Source organism: Misgurnus anguillicaudatus, chromosome 5, assembly GCF_027580225.2.
Source record: "Misgurnus anguillicaudatus chromosome 5, ASM2758022v2, whole genome shotgun sequence".
Taxonomy (NCBI): Eukaryota; Metazoa; Chordata; class Actinopteri; order Cypriniformes; family Cobitidae; genus Misgurnus; species Misgurnus anguillicaudatus.
Window position 1 is genome coordinate 39,658,836 of NC_073341.2, and position 27,415 is coordinate 39,686,250.

Consider the following 27,415-nt stretch of genomic DNA (forward strand, 5'->3'; position numbering starts at 1 on the left):
TGGATATTTATTGCCATATGAGATGTTCATTGTCGTTATATGAATACTCTCATCCAATATTTAATTATGATGCGGAATAATGTGTGCATCCTTGAATAAGTAAGAATACAGTTCCTTTGAAATAAATTTTTGTCAACGTTTTGAAAAATAATAATGTTGTGAGGATATTTATTGCCACATGAGACGTTTATTGCCGTTGAATACTCTCATCTATAATATGGAAATCACAAAGTAGGAAATATATAATGTGGTATACTGCAAAGTTACCCTGCCAATTTTTGTTTATGATATATGTGGAGATAAATAAACCTTTGCAAATCTGCTGATTTGATCCATTCATGTCCTGACCACCAGGCTAACATCCTTAATCCACACTTACAGTCTATCAAATAATATCTAAAGTATATTGTTTTGTGAAAAAAGGATGCTTCATTATTGCTTGACGAATCCGACTACATGTGTAGCGTCCTGCAATAAACAGGCATTCGGCGGCTTTTTACATCAAAGGCCGATGGGCTATGCAATTCGGGGAGGGGCCGCTCACTAATCCCCCTATATTTTTGAAAATCCTAGACGTGGTTGGACCTGCCGAACGGGTTGAGCACTTTTATATACTGTGTTGAGCAAAGAGGCTGCACAGTTTGCCGCACATCAGGCCGCTAGACGGTGTTCCTGTATAACTCCAAACAAAACACTACCGGGCCAAAACACTACCAGCCCACCGGGAAAAGTCCCGCCCCTTCCGATAGCCACTCCGCCACTGGTCAGTGTGACGAATATCGTTTTCATGTCTTGTCACTTTTAACAACTTTATCTCGCTTAATAACTCTTTAAACATCAAGCAAGTCCTGCACTTTAGTTTCTAATTCCTGCATGTTTTAAAAACGAAACCAAAATGTCAGACGCACATGTGGATGGGCACACATCTTTGTATTATATTAAGAATTTAGGACAGTACACCTCTCAGAAAACTTACAAATAAAGATCTTTTTAAATGTTTGATGACTATTTAGAGAATTGGGAGACTGTACTTATTTTTATGAAAACCTTAATTTCGACTTAAAATCAATATTTATACTTTTCTCTGCCTGTACCAAGCGCTTTCCAACTCATTTTGCCTGCACGGCAAACCTATTTAGATAAAAATAACTATTTACGATTTTGCACCATTTCTAGTTCACTGCACTAGAGACTAAAATATGCAACAGTATTATTTGATAAACTATTACTGTGCCAGATTTCAAACAAAAATGTAAAGAACTATCCATCTTTTGATCATATTTATAATATCATTACTAGCCATAACATATCAGCTCCAGCCATAACCAAAGTAGAGAGTCATAATATTTATACTGCCAAATACTCTACATCACATCCCTGCATGATAAAAATATGAAAAGATTAGCTAATAGACTCAGACTAGCCAAATGAATCTCACCTGGTTCTCACTCAGCAGGTAAATATATTGATAATCTGGACTGAACATCATGTCACGCAGGATCGGGCTTCCCTCCACAACAGTGACCGTCTCGTAGAGTAGAGCGTTTTCGGGGGGCGGCGGTACACCATCCACTCGAATCTGTGAAGAAACAAACAAAAAGATAGAGTTATATCAACAGGAACACAACGCACTTCAACACACACTGTAAAAAATATTTTTGCACGGATTTCTTAAGTTTATCAACAAGACATTATAACTGTATTGACTGTATTAGTGATGAGTTGCTGTAACTTTAAAATTAATTAAACATAACTAAAGCAAATTCATCTTGATTTAATAAGTTACAGCGAATCGTCACGTGTCAAGATAGTTGAAATTACTTGTTAATCCCAGTTGATTAAACTTAAAAATATTTTTTACAGTGCACATTCATGCATGAATCATCAGGGGCTGTTTACTATTTACCAAAAACTACTTTCTGTTCAGCTGAAAGCACAAATCTGGCTTCATTTTGCCTCTTCCACTATCCAAATGGATAAAATGACGGTAATAAAGTCTTACCTAATAATTTTTTATATTAAATATTCAGTTTCACTTAAAAATGCATTAAAAACTGCAAATGCAAAATAAGTTGCGAATGGCATTTTCACAAAAACATTTAGGTATTTTTGCCATAATGAAGATCATAAAGGTATTTTTGTTCACAGGTAAGCTCAGCATATCAACATTTACACATCTCAAATTCCTCCTGACACACGCAGGATTATCATTTTCCTCATGAATGCAAAAATCTTCGGTTGACCTAGAAAACGAATGCCGAACGTACGCCAACCAGCAGCGGGGATCGGAGGGAAAGATTATTAGTATATGATCAGATGTGTGATAAAAATCAATTACACTTGAACAACACACACGCGCAGTCGAACCCCATGCTGTTTCATCATTAGCGCTGACGCTTGTTTCCTTACACTGATAATTAGAGCAGTTCAACTTGCTGGCTAGAAAAGGAGCTCTAAATGTGTCAAAATCCAAAACATCTTTGAAGTGACGACTGAGGGAAAAATACAGAGAGCTCCTGACAACCACATCCCTACCCGCTCACGGCACCAGAAAAAAAACATCAGCCCGCGCCTCTGTCCTAATCAATTCTGACGCAAATGCGATAGAAGATTGAATAAGGGTGCACATAAACTCATTTCTCAGGAAAAAGGTACGAAACGCCTTTCGCACAATGCAGAAAGATCAAAATGACGAGAACTAAAGAAAAAGAAAAGGAGAATGAAAAGAGCGCAGATGCATTGGCAGCAGATTTGGGCCGTCTCGTAACTATCTGGGTCGGTCTGAAGTGACATAAATTGTTAGTCTGTTAATTAGCTGCTTTCTCATTGCAGCAGTTGCAGTAATTAGGGTTGACAAGGTGGCATCAATTAGTCGAAAGATGCCATATTGGGTGTCACGTACTGCCGGCCAAGTCAAAGCCCACGTCTCCCCGGGCGACAGGACAGAAGGGTTCGAGACGTGACGGACTGCGTCTGCACTTCGTCAATTCATGCGCCACCAGCTGTAGTGTCGCGTTTCCCAGCCTTCGTGTACTTCGTCTTCGTTCAGAGGGATCGCCAAATGCGGAATCTGATCAATTTGCTAAATAGATTCCAGGGCGTAAACGATACGTGTCGCTCCTTGTTTCTCAGCGGTTACGCAAGCCCTTCGCAATGTGGGGAAATTCGAGTATCATACATTGACAAACAATCCTATACCCCTACCAGCAGTGCCACTGTAATATTTCACGGCTCTTTTAATAGAGCGCTTACATGCAGGATATTTCAGTCCATTTGCGCAGAGATGGAAATGAGAGTATATTGGCACTCGTTCAAATTCACGAAATAGAGCGACACAAAATGACTCTGCAGTTAGGATGAGTTTAAACAACCCCAGTTTCTCCTCTCAGACACGACTGACTTATAATACAATGACTATCTGATAGGCCTAAAACAGGGGTGCCCAATAGGTTGACCAGTCGATCGCAAAGGCAATGCTGGTAGATGGCACATAAATTAACTATGTATGCTCTTCACGCCTCCACGAGCTTCGGAAAACGGAGCACAAAGTTGGCATTATGGTCTTAGGGGAATTGTGAAACACGCAAGTCTTTTTGAGTTCCTGCGCCTTTCTTCTCAAATGTGTTTTGTTGTCGAACTTCACCAGGATGTGCTTTCTTGCCTCCATGCAGGATCCTTCGCTATTTGAAGGAGTACTCAACATGTACTCAACGATTTTTTAAGTACTCAAAAAGTAATGAGTAATCATGACAGTCCTAAAATGCATTTGAAGTGTTATTAAAAAATGAAACTTTTTTTAGCAGGTAGATTTGGTCAGTTTATCATTTTAAAAGTAGATCACCATACAAAAAAGTCTTGGCACCCCTGGCCTAAAACAATGTTGGTCACAACATTGGTTGGCATCAGTGAGATCAACTTTTTGGTTTATGGGTGGTGGTTTACAGTCGTGGCCAAAAATATTAGCACCCTTGGTAAATATGATCAAATAAGGCTGTGAAAATTCATCTGCATTGTTAATCCTTTTGATTTTTTATTATAAAAATTCATAAAAATGTATTCTTTTATTGGATAATAAGAATTTAAAATGGGGGAAATGTGATTATGAAATAAATGTTTTTCTCTAATACACATTGTCCACAATTATTGGCACCCTTTTATTCAATACTTTTTAAAACCTCCATTTGCCAGTTTAACAGGTCAAAATTTTCTCCTATAATGCCTGATCTGAATCTGTATAATAAACATTTATTGGTTTGTTATGATTTTTGAAACCGTAAGATGATATACGAGACTCTTGCACTTTCTTCCACATGTTCAAATTCTTCAAAATGTATTTGTTAATACAAAATTTGCACAATCATTTATAAGACTCATTAATTTATATATTAATAATTTATATTTTATTTAAGTTATCTAGCATTTTCAACTATTTCATACATTGTAAAAAGTGAAAAGTTGGATCAATTACTTCAATTGGTAACACTTAAAACATTTTAGTTATTTCAAATTACATACACGTTTAAGTGAAAAACACTTTTAAGTTGAAACAGCTTAATTTTAAGTTTTAATTTAAAATTGATCCATCTTTTTACAATGTAATAACTAAACATCGTAGCCTGACTGATTCGCTCATTTAAAATGACACGATGAGTTATTTAAATAAATGTTTACAAAACCAAAAATAAACTTTTTGAGCACTTTTTCCTCTATTTGTGCATTTCGCATGGCAATCAAAGCTAATGTACCGGTGAAAAATAAAGAGTGGCAAACTTTTCTCCAAAATAACACAAAAAAATGCACAGCTGAATGAATGATTGCTCCAGGCTCTTTTAGCCAAAATGACGCTCGAATCCAAAGGATATTTCTAGCTCAATAAATGGCAACTCCGACTCCAAAAACTCCAGCAGCTTTCTGTCGGGCGATTGCTCCCCTATAATCAGCAGCACTTTTCTGCCTGCCTAAAAAGAAAAAAAAACAGTCCTGGACTTAAATGTCTTTCAGGAGGGCACACTGAAGATGTGTACTCTTTTCTCCAAACAGAGATGTCCCCGTGTGCTTGAGTGTTTGAAATTCAGAGTGCTTGCTCACCCTGCCAAATGCTGACCCCACAAAAACATCAAACGGCTCAGATGAGGGTAATTGGAATTTAGATAAATATTACCTTCCCCCCTCTGCGCCTCTGCCGTTCAATAGATGCCGGGTGGCGTCGTTCGCCTATCCATCTATTAATTAACCTGCCGTGGAGTTGTGACCCGTACGCTGTGGTGCACAGACACAAGACTGACGGGTTTGATCATAGCTGATTTTTCCTTCATCGATCACAGAGGGGGTGTAGAAAATGGGGAAATTACTAAAGCAAGAGAAAAGAGGGAGGGCACTTTTTCTCATTTGGGGGCTTCTTGTTTTTTTAACAGCTCAGCTTCAAGGGGCGGTTGAAAGATACTCTTAAGTGTAGTGGGTTTCATTTTCTGCCTCTTTTAAACTCAACCTAAATTATTATCACAAAATATGACCCTGTATAAATATATATATGTGACCCTGTCTGTGAAATCCAGTTTAATTTATTGATTTCACATTGATCGACATGATCTTAGTCATTATTAAGCTTATATTGTTATAGAATGTTCTTACATTATGTAGGATGATTTAATGTACAAAACAGTAAATAATAAATAAATAACTTTAGCAGGTTTTTACAGACTGGGTCACATGTTAATACATACACATAAACACAGCTGTTGGCAGGGTGAAGAAGCACTCTGAATAAATACATATATATATACAGATGCACGCACACACACGCGCACGCTCGCAAATCCATGCACACGAACACACACACACAACAAATGCATGCACGCGAATGCATGCACGCAAACACACGCAAGTGCACACAAATGCATGCAAACGCATGCACGCTTTCTTGCCTTCATGCAGGAGCTGATCCTTCGCTATTTTAAGGACTTAAGGACTTTTTTAAGTACTTAAGCAGAATTGATAGACTGTGTCAGTCCTAAAATTCATTTAAAGTGTTATTAAAAAATGATGATACGAGACTCTTGCAAAAACACTTGTATAAGACTATTAGTTAAGTAATAAGCAAATTATCTTATTTCAGTTATTGAGCATTGTCAACTATTTCATACACTGTAAAAAGTGAAAAGTTAAATCAATTACTTCAATTAGTAACACCCAAACATTTATTTCAAATTACATACATGTTTAAGTAAAAAACAACTTAATTTTAAGTTTTAATTTAAATTTAATGTTGATCCAACTTTTTACAGTGTAATAACATCGCAGCCTGACTGATTCGCTCATTTAAAATGACACGGTGAGTTATTTAAACATGTTTACAAAACCAAAAGTGAACTTATTTAAACTTCTTAAGCACTTTTCCTCTATTTTTGCATTTGCACACACACGAATGCATGCACGCGAATGCATGCACGCAAACACACGCAAGTGCACACAAATGCATGCAAACGCACGCACACGAGGCAACTTTGCTATTCAGTCTGTAGCCCTTAGTGTTCAGATAATGCCGAAAATCAGATTTAAATCTATAAAAAACCTGATATGAGAATACTGATAGGTACTTAAAACTAAACACAGAATCCAACGAGCGCATGAACGAATAAGCAAGAAGGTGAGAGAGCCGTAGTGTTGACTAACAACACTGACATATGTGAGGGAGGGCCGACCCACCAAAGGTTCATTCATCACTCAGATCAAAGAGAAGACAGAAAGAAGAAAAATAGTAAAGCAAAAGTGTAAAAGACACGGCCGAGTGCTGGAGGAGTGATGGATCGGGAGATAAACTGGAGATCCTGTGGCCATAAAACAGGACGGCATTCTGAAAACTCAATTATTCTGTAATGACAACACAAGACCATGTGACAATCCCAACTATTGATTTATCCCAGTAAAGAGCTGCATTTCTGCACAGATCCTACAAGACAGCCATGTACAATATCTCAAACTGAAACTTAACCTATAGACTCTGGGTTTATAACAAAACTAGCTACTTTAATCCAACTAAACTAATTCAAAGGATGCAACAGTAAAAAAGGCTGGTAACATGTGGTCATTTTTATCTGGTTAAAATTATAATAGGGGTTAATTTAATGCACAGCATGGTTGATGTTTTTGTTGGCTAACTTAAATTCTTCATGATTTTCTACAGTACCTAATTTTTCTCTTGGACATGGACTATCATAACAAGAAAATAATTATTTTAAAAAATAGATTTAAGGGGATGAACTTCTTATTTACACAACTACAGAGATACTTAATAAAACATTTACATTTAGGCATTTAGCAGACACTTTTATTCAAAGCAACTTACAAAAGTAAGAAAAATGAAGCGATTGGTCTTGGGTAATAAATATTCGAAGTGCTGTACAACTGTAGATAGAGAAAAAAGTCTTTTATTCCTAGCAAACCACCGCATATTACAGTCAATAGCAAATACTGTTCATCTTCAATGACAAATTCAACCAAGATGCCTTTTATAAGCACAATACATACAAAAAGCGAATTCAAAACCTTCACTGTACCCTACACCATTATATGCTTTTATCTTATGTGCTTCTCACTTGTAATGATAGGTAAAAAAGCCCATGGGTACATGAAAGGATAAATGAAACACTATTATTATAATTATAAGTTGCTATTTTAAACTACAACCCGTCTTTGAGATGGAGGAGCAATGTTATCTTAAAGCATAAAAGCATCCAACAAATGCCATTTCTGCACAAGGATAAAATATTTTATTATGAAAATACATTTACATATAATGCACAGAAAGAGGATTATGGGGGTAAATGAGAAATATTTTGTCAAGAGGGGCATGATGAAGTAGCCTATGATGCTGTTGCTTCTACATTAAAGATTTTTGATCCTCTCCGGGTTCAGTCGAGCCCTTTAAGAGGTCTTCCATTCTGGGTGAAGGTAGATCCATTTTGCATGAGAACCCCGGTAATGAAAAAAGCCCTCCACCGCTTCCAAAATGAGGTCAAAATCCTCAAGCCGCAAAATCAGCCTCTTATGATAGTGAAGGAGACAAAGGCGCTGCACCCCAGGAGCTGAACAAAGGGTCTGTAATTCAATTAGAGCCTTTATCCCATTTTCTCAGATCAAGTTTGAAAGATGGACGTCAGCAGCCGAGTTTACCCAGATACACGCCATCAACACCTGCTTTGTCTCACTTTAACCTAACAAACATGACCAACTAAACCATCAACACCCTCTATCGCTGTAGCCACTTTCTTTGGTATTCTGTGACCTTTGACTGGGCCTGACCTCTGAACTCTCATGTCTGCACATGTTTTGGCTTTAAGGGCGAGGTCACATGACTCAGAGTGCTTAATGCTTTCAGAAATGCATGCAATTTATTAACAGGGTTCAGGGAACGGAATTATGGGAAAGAGCGAGAATCTGAGATATCAACTAAAAGGAAACATAAATAGTTGATTTATAGAAACAACAGCAATGCACTGCTTTCAAATATGAACTGTTGCTATAGGGTTATGGTTGCTAGGGTGTTTTGTGCGATTGCTAATGTCAGCACCTGTTTTTTAAATATCTAAGGGACTGTTTACATGTCAGCGTTTTCAGCTAAATACAAAAAACTTTTGGGATGTTTGGTTTTGGGGTTCTGAAAATGCAATTTTTGAATTTTTGGCGTCTTGACTGTTTGTATTTATCACTCTTTAAAAGAATGCGTATATGCACAATCATGTAGTATTTCTCAAGTGTAATTTATAGTCGTGCGTAGGTTACACCTAGGCTGTGCGTAGCCTGACATGCACCTAAGCACAATTTTAACAACCTACTAGTGGTTTGCATGTGTAATTGCACGTCAATGCGGATGATGACACAGGAGTATATATAAAACCGACACGTAGCCTACAGCGTCAAGGCTATGCCGTACACTGCAAAAAATTACTCTCTTACTTAGTATTTTTGTCTTGTTTTCAGTAGAAATATCTAAAAATTCTTAAATCAAGATTTATCTGCCAATGGGGTGAGCAAATTTTTAAGTGTTTAAGAAAAAGAAAATTTATTTTTAGATTTTTTTCTCACCCCATTGGCAAATATTTTTGCTTGTTTTAAGTTTAAATTTACTTAAATGTTATTTATTTTTTGTCTAAAAACTAGACTTATTTTCTTAGGTCATTTTGCTCATTAAGAAAAAGCATCTAAATTTAAGAATTTTTAGATATTTCTACTGAAAACAAGACAAAAATACAAAGTAAGAAAGTCATTTTCAAAAAATGACTTTCAATAAGAATTTTACTTATTATTTTTGTCTTGTTTTCAGTGCTTTTGTGCATAAAAAGCAAAAAAAAAAAACTGTCAATGGGTATGGACATTTTTTTTCTTAAATCCAATTCAAGAAAAATTCTAGAAAATTTTGCTTACCCCATAGCAGATTTTTATTAGTTGTTTTACGCACAAAACACTTACATTTGATATGTTTTGTCTAAAAACTAGACTTATTTTTTAGGTCATTTTGCTTATCAAGAAAATGCATCTTAATTTAAGAATTTTTAGATATTTCTACTGAAAACAAAACAAAAAAAGAAAATGTTTACATATTATTTTTGTCTTGTTTTCAGTGATTTTGTGCATAAAAAAGCAACAACAAAAAACTGTCAATGAGGTATGGATTTTTTTTTTTTCTTAAACACTAAATTCAAGAAAATTAAAGAAAAATTTGCTAACCCCATAGGCAGATTTTTTGCTTGTTTTATGCACAAAATCACTTAAATTTGATATTTTTGGTCTTGAAACTAGACTTATTTTCTTGGGTCATTTTGCTCATCAAGAAAATACATCATAATATCAGAATGTTTAGATATTTTTACTGAAAACAAGACAAAAATACTAAGTACAATTTTTCTTGAAAGTAATTTTTTGAAGTGTATGCACACATACAAAAAGCCAAGTATCGCCAACTGGCATGCATGTAGCGTTTTAATCATTTGCACGGATCGTTTTGACAATTGTCATGTGTGCGTGGAATTTTTCAAAAGGGGAAAAGATTTTCTCAATCTCAAATCTCCGCTTGTTTTTGCAAACACTAATAAAATAATTCAGAAACATCTTCACTAAAGGTAAAAAAATCTAGGTCACGTTTCATGTGTCCTTTCAATACAAATGTGCTCTTTACAGACACAACACTGTATTGTATTACAAAAATATCTAACATAAAACTGTAATTTATCATCTACTGTAAAACTTGTTCGCCCTACGTGGTTGAGGGCTTTCCTGGGTGGTGAACACAAAAGATCTTTTTGGTTTAGTTTGTAGACGGTTCAGCGAGAGTCTCCAACATGCCCTTCACCCTTCATCGGCACCTAGTTTCACTAAACAGCAATTACCCCGAGTCAGTCATGTAGTTCACCGCTGTATAATACCTAAATTACAAGTTCACCATCACCAGAATATTTCTTTCAAGAAAAGCATTCAATTATCATTTACTGTTGGTTTTGAATATCCGTATGGAGGAAATTACAGCCCACTCGCCTGAAACACACACACACATTTTGGAGAAAGTTCAAATGACAGTGGCACATTTTTAAGGTTTTTCTTCATTTGCAAATTTTACCAAATGTTAAGTCTTAATTTAGGAGCAAAATAAAACAACTGAAAATAGCAACACTTTATACGACGGCTTCAGCAGTCAATAATATCACACCCGCATCTAAGGTCTTACATGAACACCCAACAAGCAACAAATGACAGTAACAATTGATTTCCACAAATAAATAAAATGAGGAGTTGTTATTTTGCCAAAAACATCCAATAAGAAAGACAAATTGCATATTTCTTTCTTTTATGTTCGGAAATAAAGACACATAAATATCACATCTCCAGTAGTTTCAGAAGAAATCGCAACACATAAAACCTCAATCCCTTAAAATAAAAACCTTCATTTTATAGCTCCATCATCCTTACTGTATGTATTTTTTTACATTTTAAATGGACACATTTTTCTAAAGTGACCCCTTTATACCTTAAAAATGATAAGGTTGTTGGAGCATCAAAAACCGAGTGATTGTGTTTGTGTATATCCCTGCATGTGCACATGCTGGCAGCAGTGGCATGGATTTGGGATTTGGTTTCAGGTATCTCATGGGCTGTCGCACAGAGCAGAACGTGTGTAGACAGGAATGTTACTTTTCTCACACGCTTGTCACGGGCCACAGATCAGCCAGGCTTCTGTGATGGCTACAGACCTGCTGCTCAGATGCTGGATCTCGGCCAAGGGAACGTCTACAAACTCACATCTCGACCTAAACGAGAAAGAACCTCTAGGACAGGGCATATAAAAGCCTTTAAGTCATCCTCTAAGCAAGGAGAAATGAGATTGAGCTTGGACAAACTAGTTCATTATGATTCAGGATGTCTGCTGTTTACTGAAGTTAAAAGATAAGCACCGGTAACTAGGGCTACACAATATATCGCTTCAGAATCTACGTCACAATGCCTGCATCTGCAATAGTCACATTACAGAACATAGAGCATGTTTTTCAAAAGAAACACTATTTTGGACCTCTTTGTCAGTGGTACACTATATAAAGGTTTCAGAAAGCAGAAGGAGAAATCAGATAGCTAAACAAAAAATTTTCTTAAAAATTTATAAACATACAACATATCAAATGAAAGAACAGACCCTCTTCTTAAAAAAATTCATTTGTTTTTTATCACCTCTCAAATATGGGAAGGTTTCTTCAAAAATACCAAATTTTAAAGAAAAAACTGAGATAATTGCATTTTTTGTAAAGGCCTTTTGTTAGAGATCAACAAATCAGAATTCAGAACGATGATCAAAACATACACCGCGTTTTTACAGTTTTTGGATCAGTGGATATTTCAGTGTTTTATAAGTTAAGTAAAAGCGCCACCTAGTGTATAGACTGTTTCATCGGGCGCACGTGCGGTGACGCGATAAGCGTCTGGTCCGAGCTTTATGAAAATAAGAAATGTTTTGGATTCCTAGGTAATCTACGTGTTGTTTACTTTGCTTGTTATATAAATAAACTACTTTAAAAACGACTTTGTTGTTATTTATTCTTCGAGTTTACCAGAAGTTACGTGATGACCACGAAAGCCGCGTGTTTATGTTGTTACTGCTGAAACCGTCTATAATAACGGAAATATGGATGTAAAAAATGTAAATTCTGGGCTGAAACTGATACCAAAAATTGGTTGCACTTGGCTGAAAACTGAAACCATAAAACAAAAATGACTTAAAAATATATATGCAAAAAAGTATTAATATTCAGTGGTGGCCGGTGACTTCTTTTTCGAGGGCGAACAATGCGAAGTTCATCACAACATGTATTTAGCCCATCATGTGTGTGGTTCGTAATTTCAAAATATGTGTTCTGCGTGTCGAGTGAAAATGTCTGCATCACGTGTCTTGTCAAAATTAAGTGCCTGTTGCAGATGCGTCTAAAGGGTTTATGATAAGAGAGACGCTCGCGTTTGCCAGATACTCGCATAATCTCATGTGTAATCAGAGTTTAGTGTTAAGGGAGTGTCTAGCGTGTATTTTGTGAACGTGAGCGTCTCTGTTATCATAAACGGTTTTGACGCGTGTGCAGCAGGCACTTATTTTGACAAAACACGTAATGCACATGGTTCACATGACGCAACAAACACATATTTTAGATTTGCGCCCCTCAGAAGAGCAGTCACGAGCCGCCACGTTTAATATGATTACTTTAATAAATCTGTGTTAGACTACAAACCAATAAAATATCTAATATTTTTCACTTGGGTATATGCAACAAAATCTTATTTATCAGCTTTTTATCTAATTAATGTTAATAAATAACTATTAAAATGTAAAACAGTACAAATTAATACAGAAACTCAGTAGTCTTGCTAATACTACATGTTTAGTTAAGATACACAATCATTTTAATGAACACAACAACATGACAGTGAGTCTCTGTTTTGTTTATGTCAACGTGCTTAAAATGGGTTTCAGTTACGTCAACACCTTACTGAAAACTGTGCACTTCATCATCAGTTACTGAATGTTAACAACTATATATGATACCCTGCTGCATTTCAGAGGACTTAACTTGACTTAAAAAACGTGGGAGTCAATGCTGAGACAGAGACACATTAAAGCACGATTACAGTCAGTGGAGCATCACACAGCACTTGTGTGCCATTTTGATTATTTTGTTTGTCCATCTCACAATCATAGGCTTCATTTCAAGTGTGCACAGGCTAAAAATCGTGCACAATTTTCTAAATGAAGAGGCAAAACATCTTAGCCAACAATGCATTTCACCCCACCCTCCCTCTCTCAGACTAATGCTGTTTTACACTGGCATTTCACGGAAGAGAAAAAAGAAAGAAAAACACAGACAAAAAGTTTGCCAATGACCTCTCGGAGACACTTCGCATTCCAGCGTAAGCTTATTAACCTCTCCTGCCCAGATCCAGACACAAGAGAAGCCGACATGAAACCAAACTTAATCCTGGAATTAATTGTGCAGGAAATTGCGTGTTGGTATTGCACATCATTGCTGTAACACACAAACCTTTCTTTCTAAGTGCCGTCACACCGTCAGCGATGTGTTTGCAATAGAAGGTCTCTGTTTGTGTTAGCAGGGAAAAGTCCAGGAATTCCTGGGCAATTTAAAAAAAGTGTTTCCATTGCCTTAACCCTACCCGACTTCCCTTTCTGTCCGGAAACATAAAAGACAAAGTTAAAAGGCGACATCCATTCTGCTCAGCAACTCATCGGAGAGTAACTTCAGTCAAAGATGGAAGTCAATTACAGCGTGACTGCTTTGTCAGGAAAAATGGGTTCAAGAAGAAATGTATGAATTTTTAAAATTGAGGGCTGATGGATGATGATGCAAATCTACGTTGAATGCACGTCAGCCTGAAGCACAGGAGATTTAAAGAGGAAATTGACATTAACGCAACAGTGATTTAGTTCAGCAGGCTTACAGGAGTTTTGTTATTCCAGGCATTCCTGTTTAGACGAAGGGACTTGGTTAAATGTGTGTGATGCGAGCGCAGTTTTCAAAACAAGTCACTTAAGTTACTGTTGTCCGAGACAATAATCATGAAAGGAGGTTCGCGAACGTAAACATTTCACATTTTATTTCAATTTCAGTCTACATCTAAACTCCAGCCTAAAATCTTAGTCAAAATGCATTTAAAATTTAGTGCTGTTTGCAGTCGTTTAACGCATAGGGTTCTCTGAATTTCTAACCTTACATACCTTATATTTCCTTATATAGTTTCATTCAATGATTTGGTGTGTTCAGGAAAAATGTGCAATTACATTTCTCAGAAATAAACTAAAAAAAAAGAATCCATCTGGCACACAATAAAAAAGATCATGATAGAAAGTGGTGCTTTTGGCTTTGGTCAATTTGCAACCAACTATCACTCTACCAAACATCTAGCAATGCCCTAGCAACCAACCAAAATGCCCTAGCACCCATCTAAATGAGTCAACAGCTTTGCATTTACATTTATGCTTTTGGCAGATGCTTTTATCCAAAGTGACTTAGAGTATTGCAATGCACTCTTAATATTTACTTTTGAAACAAGGAAACTATACTGTTATATGCAACAACATACTACAAAATAACCTTAACTCTTTCCATGCCATTGATGAGTTAACTCGTCAATTAAGAGAAAACGCAGGTCTTCACGAGTCCAATTAGATCCGAAAACCCAAGGTCCGACTCGAGACCCGAGAGGGTCCGTGTCTAAAAGTTTCACGTGTGCCTTGGACACGGGTCGGGTATAATAATAGTGACATCAGGTCTCGGTTAATTTAAAATGAATGAGACAACCCGAACTCTCTCACGTGTGTGCGTAGATGTCCTTTACCAACCCTTCCACTTTTTGCGAAGAGCGCTTGTGACATTGTGTGACTGCACTGCAAAAAATGACTTTCACAAAAAATGTTACTTAGTATTTTTGTCTTGGTTTCAGTAAAAATATCTAAAAATTCTTAAATGAAGATGCTTTTTCTTGATAAGCAAAATGACCCAAGAAAATAAGTCTAGATTTTAGACCAAAAATATAAAATGTAAGTGATTTTGTGCATAAAACAAGCAGAAAAATCTGCCAATGGGGTGAGCAAAAAAATCTTGAAAATTTTTCTTAAACACTAAATTTAAGAAAAATTCAGATTTTTTTGTTTTGCTTGTTTTATGCACAAAAATAATTAAATTTTATATTTTTGGTCTAAAAAACTAGACTTATTTTCTTGGGTCGTTTTGCTCATCAAGAAAATACATCTTAATTGTAAAAAATGATTCTTGAATAAAGTAAAATTATTCTTTGCAGTGTGTCAATACATTTTAAATGTACATTTTAGTGGTTACTTTGGTGTCGTGATCAGCTAACAATGTCTGAAAGTCAAAAGGTCTGACTGACTGGTGCATGCGGGGCTGCAGACTGCTTACATGTCAGTGCCGTTTACATTCGGGTCCAGTCAGGATAAAAAATGCCACTGGTTCGGGTTGGACTCCAATATAATTTTTTCGGGTTTGTCTCAGGTCGGATCTTTCTTTAAAAATTATTTATGCACGTCGGGTTCGGGTAAAAAGTGATTCGGGTCATTTCGGGTCGGGTACATTTATGTAGACGTGAGAAAACCTCTAGAAAACGCTTCCCTGCCAATGACGAGTTTTTCCAGCAATTAACATTTCCACTATTATCCACCAGGTGGTGCTTTTACCAAACTTATAAAACCCGGAAGTCAAAACAGTTCAAACTCAGCGTATGTTTTGATCATTGCTCTGAATTGGATTTCTATCAGAAGTCTTTCACAAAAGCAATTATCTCAGCTTTTTGCTCAAAATGAAGGTAGGATGAAAGTTTTTTTTTTTTTAAAGCAGAGGGTCTGTACTTTTATTTGATATATTTTATGTTTATATATTTAAAGAAGAAATTTTTCTGGAAGGCATTTTTTAAACTTTTGTGAAAATCATAAAAAAATGCTGGCGCTGGCTGGCAAATAAAAAATGCTGGTGGGGAAAGAGTTAAGTACCAGAGGATAGTATTAAAAAACAATATGAAACTTGCTTAATTTTTTTAAGTAGTCAAGTAATCGTTTTGAGAGTCTGTGGTCAATCCCATGAACTTTTACGTTGCTAATTCAATCCTTTACCACTGTTTTAAACCTTTTTCTCTCTATTTGTTTTCAATTGACCACATTGCATACATAAAGTCATGCAGGTAATTACAATTATTACAGGAGCAAGATCACCAGCAAATCTTTACTAGCGCACTGTGTTGCATTTTGGCTTCTCACTTCCAACGTCCATGTTTATCCAACGGGATAAGATTTCTTCTTCCACATCATTAAGTCAACAGCTAGCCCTACTCATCATGTGTTGAAACAGTGTTTGGAATCAAGAAGGACAAACAATAATCATGTCACCATGTTTGAGAGCAAACACAATTAATAGCTTTCTCTCGCCCCGCTGAAGTGCCCTTCGGGTTAACAAGACGCAGACGGACGCCTTAGCGCGTCGGCCGGCTCTTTTACTCGGACAATGAGGCCGCATTAGCTTATCTATAGAAAATATTTCAATGCTCTTTCAAGCGCTTTATGGAAAAGCCCTCAGCACAAGTCATAAACAGCAGATCGATCGACGTAATGGAAAACAGAGCCTGATTTATCGCCGGTTATGATAAGCTAATCAAAAGACAGTTACTTAGACATGTAAATCTGTGTTTGGGTATCATATTGGTTTATGTGAAAATAAAAGGAAACATAATAATGCCTAGCTAAGACTTGAAACCCAAAAGACTGAAAAACCCATTAGTGAGAGACTGAAAGTGTCCAGGTGTCCGACGGCATATAAAATGACATGATGGGCATTCCACATACTCAAGTTTAAAAGCCGAGGAGCTCTGGATTATCAGTCACTGTTGTTTCCCCTCTTTACGACTGAGAAAGAGCTTAAAATACAGCTTAACAAGTGTCTTCTTAAAGTCTTAAGTTTTTCCTGTTCACTTCTGGGACTTTCACTAAACATGGGGTACGTTTACACAACAAAGTGTAGTAAAGAGTAAAAACTGTAGTTAAGATTAAAAAAAAGGTTTTCCTTTCATATAAAGGTGAAAACTTTGTCGAAACAATTCACATTTACATTCATTTGTATTATGCATGCCAAGCCAGTAGTTGGTGATGTCACACAATGTCTAAACACATGATATGCATGTACATGACGTCAAAACTTCAACAAATTTGCACATTTTTCATTTAAACAAAGGTGATAACGTGTTGCCTTCAAAACGCGTTTGCAAAAAGTTTGCATTTTCAGTCCACCAAAATGCCACTGTAAAGTAAATAAACAAATAAAGTTTTCATTATTACTTGAAAACCGAGCTTGAAAATGAAGCTTTGTGGTTCCTGAAGAAACCCACAGCACTCAAAAGATCGCAAATAACTCATCTATAAATTAAACGCCATCTTCTTTTGCGTTCAGACCTTTCCTCATATTTTGAGACAAACTGTGCCTTTAAACGGGAAAAAAGAAAAACCACAGCAGGCGTTTTCATTTCTGCCACAATGAAATCGGCACCTAAGTGTGGTTGGCTTTGTTTATATTGCTTTGTCGAGCAGACGGGGAAGCGGGCAGAGCAAATGATTGGCCCTATTGTTAAGGGTCTCCATCTCTGCAACCTTGCGAGAAAACACAGTAACCCCTCAAAATGAGCATTTACGACGCAGCCCGCTAACATTTTTACTGCATCCCGCTCCTAATAAAAGCTCACACCAATATGAAACCCATTTCAAGTCATCCTATATATTTGCAGCTGACCCGAATTGGTTTTCTGTGGGCTAAATAATTAAATTTGAGCCATCTGGAACCTTTGTGATCTAATTCAGACCTTTTTCTGCAGACCGGGCTGCTGTGTCTGAGATTTCTGCAACATCTTTGAAGGACTCGCAGGAATGGAAAAGCGGGATTAGGAAACGTCATTCACAGCGGTTTAAGTCCAAAGCAATGCAATGGTTTTTGGACTGTGAGAAGTGTGAAAGACGGACAATTGTTTGTGGATGACTCACTCGTTTAAATAAAAAGTGAGGCGGTTATCTGCAGACAGGAGCATTTAGGCTTACTCGCTCTCGGTCAGTCTGTGAGGTAGTAAAAGCTTAATAATGACACACACCACCTATCAGTTCACAGTTTAGACAGGGTCCGCACTCCCGGCTGACATCTGGCCGGAAAAGCTTCGCACTGAGCGCTGTTTCTACCCAAAACACACTTTGTCAACAAACTTCCTAAGTGCCGAGTCCATTAAAGTCTAAACATGTGAGAAAGAGAGAGAGAAAGAGAGAGAGAGAGAGGGAGAGATAGAATTAAAGACGAAATAAAGTCAGAATGAAAGATAAAAGAAACACAACATGAAAAACAAAAATGAATGAGTGAGTAAATAAATAAATAAATAAATAAAGAGAGGGGGGAGAGACAGAATGAAAGACAAAAATAATGTAGTAAGGGGTGGTTCACCTTTTGGGTCTACGTGACCGTCTGTTGGTTCGTCACATGACCTGCAGTGCGCTTGCAGCATTCTAAAAAGTTGAAATGTTTTAACTCAATGCTTTGCAGACACGCCCGGAAAAAAATTAGCGCGGCACACCGCATGCACATCGTGACTGTGCCGCTTCCATTATGAGCATGCATACCGCACGGCTACATTTAAATTAATGTTTAAAATAACAAACTTGAATCGCCCCTTAATAAATAAATAAATAAAGAGAAAGAGAGAGAGAGAGAGGGAAAGGGGGGGACGAGGGTAGGAGAGAGAGGAGAAGGGAGAGATTGAATGAAAGAGAATTAAAGACAAAAATGAATGAATGAGTAAATAAATAAATTGAGAGAGTGAGAGAGAGAGAGAGAGAGAGAGAGAGAGAGAGAGAGAGAAAGAGAGAGAAGGGGGGAGGGAGACATAGAATGAATGACAAAATAAAAGGCAGAATGAAAGACAATAGCAGCAAAAGACAAAAATAAACAAGAAAATAAATAAATAAATACATAGAGAGAGAGACAGGAGGAGGAAGGAAGAGACAGACAGAATAAAAGACAAAAATGAATGAATGAATGAATGAATGAATGAATGACTGAATGAATGAATGAATGACTGAATGAATGAATGACTGAATGAATGAATGACTGCATGAATGACTGACTGAATGAATGAATGACTGACTGAATGAATGACTGAATGAATGACTGAATGAATGACTGAATGAATGACTGAATGAATGACTGAATGAATGACTGAATGATTGACTGATTGAATGAATGACTGAATGAATGAATGACTGAATGCATGAATGACTGAATGAATGAATGACTGAATGAATGAATGAATGAATGAATGAATGAATGACTGAATGAATGAATGACTGAATGAATGAATGAATGAATGAATGACTGAATGAATGACTGAATGAATGACTGAATGAATGAATGATTGAATGAATGATTGAATGAATAATTGAATGATTGAATGAATGAATGCATGAATGAATGAATGAATGAATGAATGAATGAATGAATGAATGAATGAATGAATGAATGAGTAAATATACAAATAAACAAATAAATAAGAGAGAGAAAGAGAGAGAGAGAGAGAGAGAGAGAGAGAGAGAGAGAGAGAGGGAGATGGGGGGGAGGGGGAGACAGATGAATGAATGAATAAATCAGTAAATAAAAAATTAATAGAGAGGGAGAGAGACTCAGTTGGGATGGAGGGAGAGACAGATGAAAAGCAGAATAAAAGACAAGAATGAATGAATGAACGAATGAACGAATAAATAAATAAATAAATAGAGAGGGAGGGAGGGAGGGGGAGACAGATAGATTTAAAGGCAGAATAAAAGACAAAAAATGAATGAATGAACGAATGAACAAATAAATAAATAAATAAGAGAGGGAGGGAGAGACAGATAGATATAAAAACAAAAATAAATAAGTAAGTAAATGAATAGATAAATAAATATATATATATATATATATATATATATATATATATATATATATATATATATATATATATATATATATATATATATATATATATATATATATATATATATATATAGAGAGAGAGAGAGAGAGAGAGAGAGAGGGCGAGAACAGGATGACTTTAGGAATCATAATTATTAGTGTTCTGATTTTTTTCCTTGCATTTCCTGAATGCACCTCCATCGCTTGCAAAAGAAGAAATGAAGCCGGTGTTTAACTTTTAGCCTGTGGTTGTGTGTGAATAAACACTGAAATAAAGTCTCTTGACTGTTGTCATGACACCGAACACATCCTGTTTCTGTCAGCTGTACAAAAGACTCAACACATAGTTACTGTACGCTGTTAAACTGACTAGTTAATGATATGCAAGAAAAACAAAAACAAACAATTAACTATGCAAATAATACATCACAGTTAATTACATTTAGATTTTTTATTCTTTGCTTAGCACCTCATTTTAATACCACCGTACCATTTGTTGTGATGGTGTGCATGTCTTATTATCATCATCTGTTTTATGTGTGATGCTTTGGCAATGTTGTAACACAAAACAATCATATCAATCAAGTACATTTGATTGAAAACTCACATCAAACAATACACAAATGTAAATCAAAGGTAACGGTTAAAACTGAAAGAGTTACAGCCCTAACAAGAAAGCTTAACACGTCCCCAGCTCCCGGTGCAGATGAGAAGCGGCTCTGTTAGATAAAGGTGATAATGGCTGAGTCTCATCAGGGGTCCAGAGCTTCTAATTACACACTTAAAATACAACACACTTCAATCTCTCACTAACCACTGACGTCTACATCTTCACTACACACCGCTCTGATAGATTTGTACTAGGGATGCATACCGATTAATCGCGATTAATCTATAGCAGAATAAAAGTTTTTGTTTACATCATATATGTGTGTGTGAACTGTGTATAATAACTTTATATAAATAAATGCACACAAATGCATGTATATATTTAAGAAATGTTTACATGTGTATACACATTTGTATAACTTATATATAAATACTTAATATATAAATATATTTTCCTAAAATGAAACATGCATGTGTGCATATTTATATATACACTATTATTATACACAGTTCACACAGGTATATGATGTAAACAAAAACTTTAATTCTGCTATAAATTAATCGCGATTAATCGTTATGCATCCCTAATTTGTACGCATACCTAAATCCGTTAAATAATGTAGCCAGAAGAAGTGTCCATAAGCGTACAGTGTAGGCCTTAAGTATTTTAGCATTTTCAATATTTCAAAATGAATCACAATCAAATCAAATCACAGCATTTTGATAAAAAAATAATTGAAGAGTTTCGTTGCAAAACAAGATAAATCCATTTTTTTACATTTTTGTCAAAACATGTTTATTATTATGTTATGTTATTATTTTGTTTTACGGTGCTACTTAGCTGTATTTTTTAAGTTATGAAAGTTTAAATCAAAACAAACCAACTTCAGTTGCATTGATATTAATGGAATGCACAACCAAAAAACGCGATTTCTGTTAAACAATTAACAATTACAAACAATTAAAAAAACGGTGGTTATCTCGTTTTGCAACGAAACTCTTCAATTATGCTTAAAAATGTCTACATAGACTACTATACAGATCAGACCTGCCTCCCAATTCACGTACTATCTGTGCCAAATAGTAAATAAAATTATATTAATAATCATTAATTAATTAGTAAGTCCCAAATCGTAGTAAATTTACTGAAGGAGCCAAGATGGTGAAAATTTAAAGTGCAGATCCATGCATACTATAATGGCTGATATATTACCCACAATTCATTGCGATGAGTTTCTGATGTTACACTGACTAATTAAATAAGTAATTAAATAAATAAAACTTCAATGCCTTGGACCTAGGCAATGCATTGCCATTTCCGAATACTTTTTAGCTACATATAGCCAATACATTCCCATAACAAAAACACTACATACTTGTATGGCATAGTATTGGGATGCAACACAGGTTTCTCTCTCTCTCTTATGCTCCGCCCACAGTGAAATCTCATTTTGGTCCAAAATCCCATTAAACACTGCTATATATTTATAATCATATACGTTGACTGGCTGTGAATGTATCGTTTCACACTTTTATTGATATCAGAAACATTGCTTGATAATGGAAGTGCCATCATGTCCATTAAAAAAAATGTAAGTGTTGTTATTGTACTGTATGCACTGCAGTGTGTTAAAAAAATTGCCTAGTTTGAGGAAATCTAATGCGTATGTCTGTGCACCATCCATTCTCTCAGATTAAAAGGTCAACGCATTTAGCTTTTCTAAGAGTCTTTGACTTTGGCATTTTTCTAACACAAAAGCCTCACTGACCGGCAACAAAGTTTAACACGAGTGCCAAGATAAAGCGACAGAACGGTGGGCCTCTTTTACAAAGAAAAACACACAAAATGAGCAACATCGGATCGGCGAGAGAAGTCTTTCGGTTAGCCACACACAAAAGAAAATCTCATCAAATCTCTCTCAGTCCAAGGGCAAACCTTTCAATTTACATCCAAACATTAACGTCCGTCGGCCTTGTTAATAACCGTTATTATAATGACGGAAGTGTGATGGTTGTTTATTAGCACTTCAGTCACTCTGTGAGCAGCGATCTCGCTCCTATCGTGTTTCCACCGAACAGGTGCTCGCTCAACATGAGGCCTATTTTTGGGGCTGACCAGTGGCCGCAAAGCCACACTAGACTCTGCTTACACACGACTCATTCAACGCTTCCCAAACACATGTCCATGTAAATCCCACGATGTCTGTACCAATTATAAAAAGAAATACCTCAAATAGTTTATTCACGACTGCCAGTCGAGTTACGCGTGTGAAGATTTCATCAAAATCAAGAGGCTTGTTGAGAAAAGATGTGCTGTTATTTTTCCCAAACAAAATCCAACTCTGAGCTTTGGAGACTCCAAACAGGCACTTGTGTTGATCCGTAGAGTATACTATATTTTTATATGATCAATGTTATTTGGCTCAGCTGTGGTACGTATGGGCTTTGTATTTATCTGTCAAAGCTTCACACAACATATGTTTAAGATAAAAGAAGGACAAGGAACAAACCCCATGGATTTTACCTCAATAACCTCCTTTCACTGACCTTCTTCCTTCATTTCAGACGTTCTGGTAGCTATTAAGGTGCCAGCCCGCACGTGCTCTTATCTGTAATACATATTACCCAAGATCACCGCCGAACGGACGGCAGTAATGAAGCAATTGTCCTCTGGACCACTACAATGGATGTATACAACAATGAGACCCAACAGGACTCTAGTATCTGTGGGCAGCCATCCTGTCTGCTCATCTCAGATCACCGTGTGTGTGTGTGGGACCTGAGGGAACAGTTCAGTGAAGCATTAACCCTCGAGGACAGACAGTGACGTGCCGGGGAGGTTTAAAGCTCATTAATTGCATCCGACCCCCTCCTTACCACACAGGCGCAAGATGCTCCACAAAAACCGAAGGTAGGAGAAGAAGGGGATGACCGCGGGTTGCCTCTAAGGCACGCAGTCATGCTTGCAACCTCCCTCCCCCTCGCTTTACATCTTTCTTCACCTTCCCACCCATGGAGAGATGATCTTGTCTGGGTGCCTCATTCATGGTTCCACATCGTGCCAAATTGATAGAGACAGAGGTAGGTGAGAAATGGGAGCCGGGAGGGGGCTTGTGAATTTCCTTGAAATCAACCCAAGTATCCCGACCCCCTTTTGCAACCTCGCCCAGCCCCCCGCACCCATCTCGTCACCTTATCTATCATTCAGCGGGTCGCTATCAATGTGTTACACGCATGCGGTGACCTGACTGCAAATTCGGTGATCTTATCAGTCATGTGACCCGCTAAAGACAATGGCTGCATGAATAAAAGCATTGATAGGGAGATGTTGATACGGCCGTGCTGTACGGAGAATACCTGATGTGAAGATTGCATTTGCTATCTAAAGCCTCTGCTTAATTTGTCGAAGTTGTATCATGTGAACCGAATTGATTTTTTACCTGTTGTGAGCTTCCAATCAGAATCGAGTATGAGTACAGGACTCTTATACATCTTATGAGCAGGTCCTATTAATGAATCATTCAAAAGCTAATGGATTGAATCTAATCTAGCTTGCTGAATATCTGAATATACCTAAAGCAAGTGTTAACGTATAACAAGTCACCATAGATTTGACTAAGAAAGAAGTACCGTTTTGGTTATTGTCACCATTTCTGTTGGATGCATTTGTATGGACGAGTGATTCTTGGGGATTTACAAGCGTAGAGGCTTTTGCTTTCAGCTTAGCTGGCTTTATTTTTCTTTAATTTCTCAAACGTGACAGGGAGCATCACATTTGTATGATTTCATAGAGTGTTGAAAATGCATTTTCCCCTCACGGGGGCTTTAAATAATTTAATGAGGAGCTCTCAGTGCTTTCTTTCCCCGTTTTATTCCGGGCTCATGAGATGCCGTGCAAGGTCAAGCCCAAACAGGCACACTTCAACCATGCAACAAAGCCCAGGACACTCCCAGGCTTTACGGCCAAATCCTGCACCAGACGCCCCAGAGCATTCTGGGAGAATTCGAAGAACGGCAACAGCGCAAACTGTTCTAATCTAATCTCAAAGAGAGAGAGAGAGAGAGAGAAAGAGACACAGCAACAAGATGAATGGAAACAAGTCTCTCTCCAGGGAGAGTGACAGTTTTCGCATTTTTCCGTCTCCTTGCCAACGGAATAATAATTGATTTACCGCACAAGACCCAGCCTCCCATATCAGATTTCCGGCCCCTGAGAATGACTGTGTCATATTTTAAACAACGACTTTCGCTTTTCCGAAACCTGAAAGCAATTTACTAGCGCCGCAACGTTTACTTTATAACTCGTGTGCATATTAGCAGCCCCCGGCCAGGAGTTTTTCCCTGTTGGGAAGGCTGGGTGAAACAAGGCTATATTTCTCTAGAGCCGCAAAGAAGAACTCCGCCGATCGATGCCACTGATTCAGATATTTTCCAATCTGTCTTTTATAATTGGGAGAGGATATACTGCCTGTCGGACACAGATTAATAAAAAAAGACTTACGAGACAAGTGAGGTGAGAACAGCTTTACACCGTATTATGGTACGGCCTGTTTCCAATGTGCTGACCAAACAGAACGTACGCGTTTTAATAATCCGGCAGAAAGAGAAAAATACATTATCAATTCAAATGTGCTCCGATGCTCATTCAGTCGGTGAGCATGAGCTACATTCAATTCCACTTTTGTTAACAAAAGGCTCAACGAGTTTTGCACGCTGGCAAATATCTGGTCCCGGTTCCACAGAGCCGACAGAAGAGGCTAATTGAGAACGCAGTCAGACTGACACTGCTGATTCAACAATTTACCAAACAAGATAGTAAAAACAGACTCTGTGTAGCTGAACGCTTGCTTGGAGGTCTTCATTTTTCCAAACTGGCACCGAGCTTGGCAGTGTGCCGAATGAAAGAATGACGGTACGGTTGGAAAAAGACCTACACAGATTCAGCCTCCCGTGGGAGCTAGGTAGAGTTTTACAAAAACTGTCACGAACATAAAAAGTCTTATTTCTACCTGAAAGAAAATACAATGATTTTATTTAAAAATTGAACTATTTTGGTAACACCTTGGAAAAAGGTTTTATTTGTAAATGCATTAGCTAACATTATACCATGGGCTGTTGAATACTTTATTCTGATCCACTGGTATGCATTATTTTTCAATAAAAGCACACCTAACCTGTCAAATGTCTGGGATAACTGTGGTAAAAGAGGAATAATTGCTTCCGGTCCTTTGAATAATTTAAAAAATAATGCACACTCCCAGTGTAACTTCACTTTGCATCGTGCCGTATTACCACCTGGGTGCGCATTATTTTTGAATAATTCAACTTCCCGCCATCAATTATTGCTTACTAAATTACAATGAGCAATATAGTTGATCAGCATTTATTAATCTTGGTTAATGTCAGTTAATGCCAATACAATAGTTAATGCACAATGAACGACATGAACAAATATTAACAGTTGCGACTTTTAATTAAGAAAATGCATGAATAAAATCAACATAAACTAAGATTAATAAATGCTGCAGAAATACTGCTCACTGTTAATTTATTTTAGCTACCGTATTTTTCAGACTATAAGCTGCGTTTTTTGGCTGATGCTGTGTCTTATAGTCAGTGTGAATTAATTTTAACATTTATGAGGCAAGAGACATCATTACCATCTACAGCCGCGAGAGTCCGCTATATGCTGCTCCTGTATTTATGTAATTTAATGGATTCAGTGATGTGGAATGACGAGTATGCGAACTTCACGCTAGTTGGCTTGTTCGGTTAATTTAGCCTATTCAACCTTCCAGGTAAGTTCTGTATGCTATGGTTTATCATTTAAATAACTGATAATATTACTTTAACGTACAGACATCTATTCAGCCTGCTGTTCTGTCTGCTATTGTTTAGTTGAATCACTCGCCTTTCCAGATTAAATGTCTGTTCTTCGGCTTGGATTTTGTGAAATAATTTTTTTAATAAACGTGACGTATAGTCCACTGCGACTTATATATGTTATTTCATCTTAATGATGCTTTTTTGAACGATGCGGCTTATACTCCGGTGCGGCTTATACTCCGTAAAATACGGTAATACATTAACTCATGCTAACAAATACAATCTTATTGTAAAGTGTAAACAATAATTCTTTACACTAACTCTATTTAAATGTAATATAAAAACTAAAAACGTTTTTGCTTTAGTCATTTTTTACATAACACAGACAAAATATTGTAATTCAATAAAACCACTAGAGACAATCATAAACAATGGAGATACAAACAAACTCCAAATGAAATCATCTGGATGCATTAGAGTAATGAAAAATCGGAGGGGTTGCACAATAGAAAAGTTCCTTAATGCAAAATACAAATCTCTTATTTCGCCCTAAAAGCAGTGAAGATTAAAATGTGACCTGGATACGTCCAGAAACTAACCTGCCCTGAGCTCATCTGACACATATTTCTTTCCCCACTTTTTTCCAACCACCTTTTCCCTCCGATCGCTATGACACGTTTAATATTCCTTTGACATTTCTGTCTGATTTTTATTAGTTTCCTTCATATTTATACTGCCGCCCTGGCCTTTGTGAGGGTCAATGTGGATTCCAGACCCTCCATCACTTCATCAAGATGAGCAGGAGAGAAGGTGCACGGGGCAGTTGGGCTCGGGGGAACCGTAAATGTCTTCGGTGTGAGGTAGAGCTCCTGGAGCGACTCAATCTCAGAACTGCTGGTGGTGGATGAATAGGACTGGGGGGGGGGGGGAGAATGTAACTGCATGTGGAATTC

The 27,415-nt window shown here is 37.0% G+C and overlaps 1 protein-coding gene across 2 annotated transcripts in view; it reads right to left on the reverse strand.

The window, feature by feature from the left end:
* The window catches only part of plxna3 (plexin A3), a 197,094-nt gene that overhangs the window by 124,276 nt on the left and 45,403 nt on the right, over positions 1–27,415 (reverse strand). For both annotated transcript variants that reach the window (XM_073868164.1, XM_073868165.1), the window contains exon 4: positions 1,439–1,579. In XM_073868164.1, the coding sequence (XP_073724265.1) occupies positions 1,439–1,579 (141 nt within the window). The remainder of the gene's footprint in view (positions 1–1,438; positions 1,580–27,415) is intronic.